This window comes from Theropithecus gelada, chromosome 12, assembly GCF_003255815.1.
Source record: "Theropithecus gelada isolate Dixy chromosome 12, Tgel_1.0, whole genome shotgun sequence".
Taxonomy (NCBI): Eukaryota; Metazoa; Chordata; class Mammalia; order Primates; family Cercopithecidae; genus Theropithecus; species Theropithecus gelada.
In genome coordinates this window covers 73153051-73165196 of record NC_037680.1, presented here as the reverse complement: position 1 = coordinate 73165196, position 12146 = coordinate 73153051, and the positions used below count along the sequence as shown (strand labels likewise).

General features: G+C 39.4%; 1 protein-coding gene across 1 annotated transcript in view; it reads right to left on the bottom strand.

Moving 5' to 3' along the window:
* Positions 1 to 12146, bottom strand: part of CCDC150 (coiled-coil domain containing 150) — a 94573-nt gene that overhangs the window by 20644 nt on the left and 61783 nt on the right. Inside the window, exons 15-16 of the mRNA XM_025404682.1 lie at positions 11857 to 11940; positions 396 to 503 (exon numbers count right to left, since the gene is read on the bottom strand). Coding sequence (XP_025260467.1) covers positions 396 to 503; positions 11857 to 11940 — 192 coding nt within the window. The remainder of the gene's footprint in view (positions 1 to 395; positions 504 to 11856; positions 11941 to 12146) is intronic.

The following is a 12146-nucleotide window of genomic DNA, read 5'->3' as shown; positions in this document are numbered from 1 at the left end:
CAAAATATGTAAGGCTCAAGTTCAAAAAGCACTGCCTTTATGAAAGCATTTCTCACTGCTTCTACTCATAATCATGCTCCCTATGAATGTTCAGTAATACAATCTATTTTTCTGAAAAGCATAACTTTCTATTCGTAATAAAGTTTATGGAGTACATTTCCTAACTATAATAAGCAAGTTGAATGTCTCAATCCTGCTTCAGGTGTCTATACAATTTCTGAGGCTTACCAGAACCTTGTATGTACTAGGTGCTTGAAAAAAAGTTTGTTAAATTGAGTCAAGTGACAGGATATTTATCTTTCTGGGATTCTATGGTAAAGTGGGGAAAAAGACATCAAACAATTTGTTAAAAATGAAATATAGCAGCAATCCGCTTTTGTAGGTATTAATCACACCTGAGCATATTTAGTCTGTAGAGACTTATTCATCTTGCGTAGATGATCATTCTGTAAGCTGGTGTCAGTAAAAGACTGTACTTGTTCTTCTAGCTGTTTAACTTTTATCTAGAGGAAAAACAAAAATAAGAAAAAAATGAAAAAAAAAGACATTTAAACATATATATTTACACATATTTATATATTCCAGAAGGGGGAAAAAAGGTCAAGTTGTAAAAAAAAAAAAAAAATTCCAGAGAATCCTTAAAACTTGCAAAAAGCAATCCCAAGTTTAATCATGCAAAAAATAATGTAGACTCTGTAGCCATTTAACTGTGCTGAGATAACTCATTTGGTTTCTAGTGCTTATCGGCCTCCAAATGGACATGACTCATGAATTTTGTGGCTAATATAATTCAAAAATTTGTGACTAATATATTTGAATTGTGGTACCTGGCATTCAAAACCCTTCTGAATGTGTATAATTAGAACTGTCAATGTACAAGAAGCAGACATATCAGACCAGAAGAATGGAGGGGGGGGAAACAGGCATAGAGTCTTGTGTTTCACTGACACAAAATGACAAAAGTTGATGGAATTCTTACATGTTGAATTATATCTTAAAACTAATTCACAAAGACAATACTCACAAGTCTCTCTTTAAAGAAAATTACCATTTTGGAGGACAAAATCATTTAATGTATACTCATAAATCTCCAAATTATGCATTTTTCCACATTTGCTTCCTCTTATCCCCGAACGCTTCACACACAATTAACGTTACTGAACCTACCCCTAAATAAGGAAAATTTTCATCCAAAATTTTATTTAAATCAACTGTTCCATCTCTCAATATCTTGTTTCCTATCTGTAGAGTGCAAACATCTATTTCACTGTAGCTACTGGACATTTTCAGCAACTGTTAAAATTTGAATGGGGTGTTAGAAATCAGGATGGTTCACTGGCCTTGTGGGTGACAGTTACTGGAAGAGGGTACTGGGTGTTGGGGATGTTCTGTTTCTTGATCTGAGTGCTGATCACATTGCTATATTTACTTTATAAAAAATTCATCAGGCTGTGCCCTGTGTACGTTTCAGTATATATGCTATAGTTCAACAATAAATTAACTGTAAAAAAACAAAGTAAACCAAGCACTTACCTAACTTCTAAATTAAGGTCACAAATGCAGTGGCTTATAGGAGCCAGGCAGCTAACACAATGTTGAAATCCCAGTGGTTAAGTGGTGGGGCCAATGGTAAATTAGAGTGAAGCCAAAGAACTCAAACTGACAAATGTTTAAAAACAGTTTAAAAAGTGCTGGAAATCATTCAGACATATATGCCATCATCCCATCTATCCACTACTGAACTTAAAAAATATATTACCATTAAAATTGAAAGCTGCTGTGTAGCCTATCCCAACCAAATCTCCTTCTATCCTACGGTTAACTATTTTGCTGAATGTATCATTCCTATTCTTTAAAAAATAAATTTATATGTATCCCTAAACAGTATATAGTATTGTTTTATGAGATTCATCCATGTTAACACATGTAACTCCAATGCACCTATTTAGCATGCCATCTTAAATATACTGATTTTAGGCTATTCTGTTGCAAGAGGGTCGAATAGGAACAGCTCCAGGCTGGAGCTCCCAGCGTGCCTGACACAGAAGACAGGTGATTTCTGCATTTCCCATTGAGATACCTGGTTCATCTCACTGGCACTGGTTGGACAGTGGGTGCAGCCCACGGAGGGTGAGCTGAAGCAGGGCAGGGCATCGCCTCACCTGGGAAGCACAGGGGTTGGGGAGATTTCCCTTTTCTATCCAAGGGAAGCCTTGACAGACAGTACCTGGAAAAACGGGACACTCCTGCCCAAATTCTGTGCTTTTCCAACAGTCTTAGCAAATGGCACACCAGGAGATTATGTCCTGCACCTGGCTCAGCGGGTCCCACGCCCACAGAGCCTTGCTCACTACTAGTGCGGAACTCTGAGAACGATCTGTGAGGCAGCAGCCTGGCAGCAGGAGGGGCGTCCGCCATTGCTGAGGCTTGAGTAGGTAAACAAAGCAGTCGGGGAAGCTCAAACTGGGTGGAGCCCACCACAGCTCAGCAAGATCTGCTGCCTCTGTAGACTGCACCTCTGGGGGCAGGGCATAGCTGAACAAAAGGCAGCAGAAACTTCTGTAGACTTGAACGTCCCTGTCTGACAGCTCTGAAGACAGCAGTGGTTCTCCATCCATGGTGTTTGAGCTCGGAGAATGGACAGACTGCCTCCTCAAGTGGGTCCCTGACCCCCATGTGGTCTAACTGGGAGACACCTCCCAGTAGCAACTGACACCTCATACAGGCGGGTGTCTCTCTGAGATGAAACTTCCAGAGGAAGGATCAGGCAGCAATATTTTCTGTTCTGCAGCCTCCGCTGGTGATACCCAGGCAAACAGGGTCTGCAGTGGACCTCCAACAAACTCCAACAGACCTGCAGCTGAGGGACCTGACTGTTAGAAGGAAAACTAACAAACAGAAAGGAATAGAATCAACATCAACAAAAAGGCATCCACACGAAAACTCCATCTGTAGGTCACCAACATCAAAGATCAAAGGTAGATAAAACCACAAAGACGGGAAGAAACCAGAGCAGAAAAGCTGAAAATTCTAAAAACCAGAGTGCCTCTTCTACTCCAAAGGATCACAGCTCCTCGCCAGCAATGGAATAAACCTGGACAGAGAATGACTTTGACGACCTGACAGAAGTAGGCTTCAGAAGGTCGGTAATAGCAAACTTCTCTGAGCTAAAGGAGGATGCTCGAACCCATCACAAAGAAGCTAAAAACCTTGAAAAAAAATTAGACAAATGGCTAACTAGAAAAAAGTGTAGAGAAGACCAAATGACCTGATGGAGCTGAAAACCATGACATGAGAACTATGTGACACAGGCACAAGCTTCAATAGCCGATTCCATCAAGTGGAAGAAAGGGTATCAGTGATTGAAGAAAAATTAGTGAAATAAAGTGAGAAGAGAAGTTTAGAGAAAAAAGAGTAAAAAGAAATGAACAAAGCCTCCAAGAAATATGGGACTACGTAAAAGACCAAATCTACGTTTGATTGGTGTACCTGAAAGTGACAGGGAGAATGGAACCAAGATGGAAAACACTCTTCAGGATATTATCCAAGAGAACTTCCCCAACCTAGCAAGACAGGCCAACATTCAAATTCAGGATATACAGAGACCACCACAAAGATACTCCTCGAGAAGAGCAACCCCAAGACGCATAATTGTCAGATTCACCAAGGTTGAAATGAAGGAAAAAATGTTAAGGGCAGTCAGAGAGAAAGGTCGGGTTACCCACAAAGGAAAGCCCATCAGACTAACAGCAGATCTCTTGGAGAAACTCTACAAGCCAGAAGAGAGTGGAGGCCAATACTCAACATTCTTAAAGAAAAGAATTTTCAGTACAGAATTTCATATCCAGCCAAACTAAGCTTCATAAGCGAAGGAGAAATAAAATCCTTTACAGACAAGCAAATGCTGAGAGATTTTGTCACCACCAGGCCTGCCCTACAAGAGCTCCTGAAGGAAGCACTAAACATGGAAAGGAACGACCAGTACCAGCCACTGGAAAAACATGCCAAATTGTGAAGACCATCAATGCTATGAAGAAACTGCATCAACTAATGGGCAAAATAACCAGCTAATGTCATAATGACAGGATCAAATTCACACATAACAACATTAACCTTAAATGTAAATGGGCTAAATGCCCCAATTAAAAGACACAGACTGGCAAATCGGATAAAGAGTCAAGACCCATCAGTGTGTTGTATTCAGGAGACCCACCTCACGTTCTGAGACACACACAGACTCAAAATAAAGGGATGGAGGAAGATCTACCAAGCAAATGGAAAATAAGAAAAAGCGGGGGTTGCAATCCTAGTCTCTGATAAAACAAATTTTAAACCAACAAAGATCAAAAGAGACAAAGAAGGCCATTACATAATGGTAAAGGGATCAATTCAACAAGAAGAGCTAACTGTCCTAAATATATATGCACCCAATACAGAAGCAGCCAGATTCATAAAGCAAGTTCTTAGAGACCTATAAAGAGACTTAGACTCCCACTCAATAATAGTGGGAGACTTTAACCCCCTACTGTTGATATTCAACAGATTAGTGAGACAGAAGGTTAACCAGGATATCCAGGACTTGAACTCAGCTTTGCACCACGCAGACTTAATAGGCATCTACAGAACTCTCCACGCCAAATCAACAGAATATACATTCTTCTCAGCACCACATCGCGCTTATTCCAAAATTGACCACATAGTTGGAAGTAAAGCACTCCTCAGCAAATGTAAAAGAACAGAAATCACAACAAACTGTCTCTCTGACGACAGTATAATCAAATTAGCACTTAGCATTAAGAAACTCACTCAAAACCACACAATTACATGGAAACTGAACAACCTGCTGCTCCTGAATGACTACTGGGTACATAACAAAATTAAGGCAGAAATAAAGATGCTCTTTGAAACCAATGAGAACAAAGACACAACATACCAGAATCTCTGGGACACATTTAAAACAGTGTGTAGAGGGAAATTTATAGCACTAAATGCCCACAAGAGAAAGCAGGAAAGATCTAAAATCAACATCCTAACATCACAATTAAAAGAACTAGAGAAGCAAGAGCAAACAAATTCAAAATCTAACTAAGATTAGAGCAGAACTGAAGGAGACAGAGACACAAAAAACCCTTCAAAAAAATCAATGAATCCAGGAGCTGGTTTTTTGAAAAGATCAACAAAATTGATAGACCACTAGCAAGACTAATAAAGAAGAAAAGAGAGAAGAATCAAATAGACACAATAAAAAAATGATAAAGGGGATATCACCACCAATCCCACAGAAATACAAACTACCATCAGAGAATACTATAAACACCTCTACACAAATAAACCAGAAAATCTAGAAGAAATGGATAAATTCGTGGACACAAACACTCTCCCAAGACTAAACCAGGAAGAAGTTGAATATCCGAATAGACCAATAACAGGCTCTGAAATTGAGACAATCATTAATAGCTTCCCAACCAGAAAAAGTCCGGACCAGACGGATTCACAGCCGAATTCTACCAGAGGTACAAAGAGGAGCTCATACCATTCCTTCTGAAACTATCACAATCAACAGAAAAAGAGGGAATCCGACCTAACTCATTTTATACGGCCAGCATCATCCTGATACTAAAGCCTGTCAGAGACACAATAAAAAAAGAGAATTTTAGACCAATATCCCTGATGAACATTGATGTGAAAATCCTCAATAAAATACTGGCAAACAAAGACGAGCTGGTACCGTTCCTTCTGAATCTAATCCAAAATATAGAAAAAGAAGGAATCCAGTATATTGCCAATAAAATACTGGCAAACTGAATCCAGCAGCACATCAAAAAGCTTATCCACCACAATCAAGTTGGCTTCATCCCTGGGATGCAAGGCTGGTTCAACATACACAAATCAATAAACTTAATCCATCACATAAACAGAACCAACAAAAAAATCACATGATTATCTCAATAGATGCAGACAAGGCTCTCATCAAAATTCAACAACCCTTCATGCTAAAAACTCTCAATAAGCTAGGTACTGATGGAACGTTATCTCAAAATAATAAGAGCTATTTATGAAAAACCCACAGCCAATATCATGCTGAATGGGCAAAAACTGGAAGCATTCCCTTTGAAATTGGCACAAGACAGGGACACCCTCTCTCACCACTCCTATTCAACATAGTAAGTTCAACTGTATTCAACTATAAGTTCTAGCCAGGGCAATCAGGCAAAAGAAAGAAATAAAGGCTATTCAATTAGGAAAAGAGGAGGTCAAATTGTCCCTGTTTGCCGATGACATGATTGTATATTTAGAAAACCCCATTGTGTCAGCCCAAAATCTCCTTAAGCTGATAAGCAACTTCAGTAAAGTCTCAGGATACAAAATCAAAGTGCAAAAATCACAAGCATTCCTATACACTAATAACAGACAAACAGCCAAATCATGAGTGAACTCCCATTCACAACTGCTACAAAGAGAATAAAATACCTAGGAATCCAACTTACAAGGGATGTGAAGGACCTCTTCAAGGAGAACTGCAAACCACTGCTCAATGCAATAAAAGAGGACACAAACAAGTGGAAGAACATTTGTTCTTCCATACTGCCATATGGCCATACTGCCCAAGGTAATTCATAGATTCAGTGCCATCCCCATCAAGCTACCAATGACTTTCTTCACGGAATTGGAAAAAACTACTTTAAAGTTCATATGAAACCAAAAAGGAGCCCACATTGCAAAATCCTAAGCCAAAAGAACAAAGCTGGAAGCATCATGCTACCTGACTTCAAACTATACTACAAGGCTACAGTAACCAAAACAGCATGGTACTGGTACCAAAACAGAGATATAGACCAATGAAACAGAACAGAGCCCTCAGAAATAACAACACACATTTACAACCATCTGATCTTTGACAAACCTGACAAAAACAAGAAACACGGAAAGAATTCCCTATTTAATAAATGGTGCTGGGAAAACTGACTAGCCATATGTAGAAAGCGGAAACTTCCTTACACCTTATATAAAAATTAATTCAAGATGGATTAAAGACTTAAATGTTAGACCTAAAACCATAAAAACCCTTAAAGAAAACCTAGGCAATACCATTCAGGACACAGGCATGGGCAAGGACTTCATGACTAAAACACCAAAAGCAATGGCAACAAAAGCCAAAATTGACAAATGGGATCTAATTAAACTAAAGGGCTTCTGCACAGCAAAAGAAACTATCACAGTGAACAAGCAACCTACAGAATGGGAGAAAATTTTTGCAATCTACCCATCTGACAAAGGGCTAATATCCAGAATCTACAAAGAACTTCAACAAATTTACAAGAAAAAAAAAACCCCATCAAAAAGTGGGAAAGGGGCCAGGCGCGGTGGCTCAAGCCTGTAATCCCAGCACTTTGGAGGGCTGAGACGGGCGGATCATGAGGTCAGGAGATCAAGACCATCCTGGCTAACCCGGTGAAACCCCGTCTCTACTAAAAAATGCAAAAAACTAGCTGGGCGAGGTGGTGGGCGCCTATAGTCCCAGCTACTCGGGAGGCTGAGGCAGGAGAATGGCGTAAACCCGGGAGGCAGAGCTTGCAGTGAGCTGAGATCTGGCCACTGCACTCCAGCCTGGGTGACAAGAGGGAGACTCCGTCTCAAAAAACAAAAAGTGGGAAAGGATATGAACAGACACCTCTCAAAATAAGACATGTATGCAGCCAACAGACACATGAAAAAATGTTCATCATCACTGATCAGAGAAATGCAAATCAAAACCACAATGACATACCATCTCACACCAGTTAAAATGGCCATCATTAAAAAGTCAGGAAACAGCAGATGCTGGAGAGGATGTGGAGGAACAGAAATGCTTTTACACTGTTGGTGGAAGTGTAAACTAGTTCAACCATTGTGGAAGACAATGTGGTGATTCCTCAAGGATCTAGAACTAAAAATACCATTTGCCCCAGCCATCCCATTACTGGGTATATACCCAAAAGATTATAAATTATGCTACTATAAAGACACATGCACACGTATGTTTATTGCAGCACTATTTACAATAGCAAAGACTTGGAACCAACCCAAATGTTCATAGATGATGGACTGGATTAAGAAAATGTGGCAGATATATGCCATGGAATACTATGCAGCCATAAAAAATGATGAGTTCATGTCCTTTGCAGGGACATGGTTGCAACTGGAAACCATCATTCTGAGCAAACTATCGCAAGGACAGAAAACCAAACACCCAATGTTCTCACTCATAGGTGGGAACTGAACAATGTGAACACTTGGACACAGGGCAGGGAACATGGCACCCCGGGGCCTGTCGTGGGGTGGGGTGCAGGGGGAGGGATGGAATTAGGAGAAATACCTAATGTAAATGACGAGTTAATGGGTGCAGCAAACCAACATGGCACATGTATACCTATGTTACAAACCTGCAGGTTGTGCACATGTACCCTAGAACTTCAAGTATAATAAAAAAAATACTGATTTTTAAAACTGGCTTAACTACTTTTAGTAAGGGGAAATATGACAAAATCTAGTAAAATTCAGGATATGCACATCCTAAAACCCAGGAATTCTACTCCTAAGAATTATATTTAGCTGAGAGAATCTTCTGTATATAAGGAGACTAGTACAAAAATTCATCATATCATCATTGTTACTGTTTGCAAGCAATTAGAAACTAGCTGATTATCCATCAACAGAAGAATAAATACATTGTGGCATATTTACATAATAGAATACTGTACAGCACTGAAAAGGAAGTTCAAACCATGTTTGAACATGAGGCAGCAGTTTCCAATACAGTCTAAATTAACACACAAAATCCAGTATTTATATCATTCATTAACAAGCTGATTCTGAAAATGTAATCTTTTACCAAATACAATTCCTATGTATATTTTCAATCCATTCTAATCCAGTTGAGCGAGAACACACAGAAGACTACTGTTTTGACTAAGTTTAGTATACAGCTCTTCCTTTAAATTGTCTTGTAAGAGTTATGTGCTCCAAGAGCACTTTCCCTAGAGCTGATGAAGTCAGTGCTTTTGGAATGCAGCAGTCCAAGACCTGACATAAAAATACCAATGAATCAATAGTTCACAATAGTTCAAAAAGTGTTTCTTCAAAGACTATCAAAAATCTTAAACTCTTATTATAGGAATATGAACACCAAAAGGCACGTTATTTCCCTTATGATTACACAGAATCTGGATAATTTCTAAAATTGCATGGTTGAAGTTTAAAAGGTCAGACAGATAACATTAGACCCATTCATAAATTATAAAATATATTTCATTCCCAGTCAAAATTTGGCTTTAAGTCTGTCATGAGGGCCTGGGATTTGTCTTATATATTTAATAATGTATTTCATTTTTCTTGGAAAAGCTAAAAGAAGGTTAAAGTCATGGGTCATAGCCTCTAATGAGATCATTCATTTCACAAAGGGGAAAGTTATTTTATGCCTGTAAAGATGTATATACCCTGCCTGTAATGGAGCCTATTTTTCCCAATGAGAAGTAGATAAGAGAGGTGTACTTATCCTCCTCATTTTATAGATGAGTAAGATGAAACTCAAGAAAAGTAAGACCTTTCCACAGTCACACAAATGTAGATAATATTTAAATGCATCGCGACCTCTGGAAAATATTAATATTAATAGGTGTTCTAGTAGTTCTTTTTATTGCAGTTCTTTTTATTGTTCTAGTAATATATTGTTCCACAAGCATGGCTTATCAACTACCTTTTGGCCTGCTATTTCTGGGCCCCATCCTGTCTGCTAACCCTATGGTAAACCCTTTGAGTAGATGAGGATGAGGTTAATGCTGATGTGTTTGGCAAACCTCTAGTGAGATTACTTATCAAATAAGCTCCATAGTTGCTGCTATGATCTGGATGTGGTTTGACCCTGCCAAAACTCATGCTGCAATTTAACTGCTGATATAATTAAATGTTGAGAGGTAGTGGGATCTCTAAGAGGTATTTGGGTAATGAGGGATCTGCTCTCATGAAGGGTTAATGCAGTTTCACAGGGGTGAGTAAGTTCTTGCTCTTGGGTTGTTATAAAGTGAGGCTGCCTCTTGTGTTTGGTCTCTTTGCAAACACCCACTCTCCTGTCTGCTTTCTGCCATGACATGAGGCAGCATGAGGTGTTCACAGATAGGCTGTACGATCCTGGACTTCCCAGCCTCCAGAATCATGAGCCAAATAAACTTCTTTAATTTACAAATTACCCAATCTCAGATATTCTGTTATAGCAACAGAAAACAGACTAAGACAGTTGCCAAGCCTAACTGGGCTTCACTTCATACTATTTAGTCCAGCGGGCCTCAACTATGGTTGCAACATTGGAATCATCTGAGGAGCTTTAAAAAGTACTGAAGTCACTTGTAATCACACCACTTTTGGTGGCCAAAGCAGGCAGATTGCTTGAGCTCAGGAGTTCAAGACCAGCCTGGGCTACATGGAGAAACCCTATCTCCATGGACAAACCAAAAATACGAAAAAACTTAGCTGGGTATGGTGCTGCACACCTGAATCCCAGCTCCTTGGGTGACTGAGGTAGGAGGAACATTCGAGCCCAGAAGGCAGAGGCTGCAGCAAGCCCAGATATTGCACTATTGCGCTCCAGCCTGGATCACAGAGCGAGACCTCATCACACAAACACACACACACACACACACACACACACACACACACACACAGCACTTTAGTCGAGGAACTATCCCCTGAGATTTTGATTTAATTGCTCTGGGGTGCAATTCTAGTCATGGGAATTTCCCCCCTTCTTTTTTTCTAGAGACAGGGTCTCACTTTATTACCTAGGCAGGAGTGCAACGGCATGATCATAACTCACCATAGCCTCCAAATCCTGGGCTCAAGTGATCCTCCCACTTGGGGCTTCCACCCGAGCCTCCCAAGTAGCTGGGATTACAGGCACTTGCCATCATGCTTGCCTAATTTTTATTTATTTTTTTGTAGAGATAGGGTCTTGCTATATTGCCCAGGCTGGTCTCAAACTCCTGGCCTCGAGCCATTCTCCTGCCTCAGCCTCCCAAAGTGTTGGAAACAGGCATGAACCACCATGCACAGCCTCCTTCAACATTTTATAAAATGTTTTAAACGTATAGAAAAATGGAAAGAATTTTACTGTGAACATGCATACACCAACCATCCCATCCAAATTCTACCATTAATATTCTTTTATTTGCTTATCACATATCTATCCATTTATCATTTCCTCTCTCCATCCATCAACCTATTTTTTCTATGCTGCATTTCAAAGTAAGTGGCAGATATTATACACTTCCCAGCATGAGGAATTTTAAAAACTGCCCAGTGATTCTAATGTATAGCTAAGACTTAGCACCACTGATTTGGATTTCAGTGTTTCCACTGGAGTTAGTTTAAGTCAAAGCTTACCTATATCAGTTTCAGGCTTCCTGCTCTGGGGTACCATAGGGACAAAACCCGCAGGCAGCAAAAGAACAGTATCATCACATTCACTCAATTGCCTCTGAGTCTGTTTCCAGGTTTTTTTCTTTTTAGAAATGTGTTTAAAAAATTCAGCAAAAAGAGGTATAGGCTTTCTACATTCTCAGGGAATGACCACACATAAAATGATTACAATAAAGCTTCAAGTAGTCACAGAATGGGTTTTGGCTTCACAATTTTAGGTTTCAGCAACTACGGAATGTAAATAGAAGTCACCTGGCTATCGAAGAGGCCACAAACTTAGGGATGTCCAGAGACTACAGACTTAGTAAATGACAGAGCTAGGTATTCTCAAAATCTAGCAATATTTAATTTGATAATTGGTATTTTTAAAATCAGACAAGAAAAATCAGAAAATAAATCTCATACCTGGAGTTTTCCCTTTTCATAGGCCAGTTTATTTTTACTTTCAGTAATTTTTCCCAAGATTTTTTCCACCTTCTGTTGGGCAAGCTGATAAGGCAAACACAGACATCAGAATCTCTAGGCATAGAAAATAATAACCATTTTCATTTTTAAACACGTATTTACATCCTTACCATTTCTATCATCATAAGATCAAGATTCCTATCTATTTGCTACTGCTGCTTTTAGTCTTTCCCTACATAGTTGATCACAGGGCTAATATGCAACATGTACAGAAGACTGCTAATAAAAGC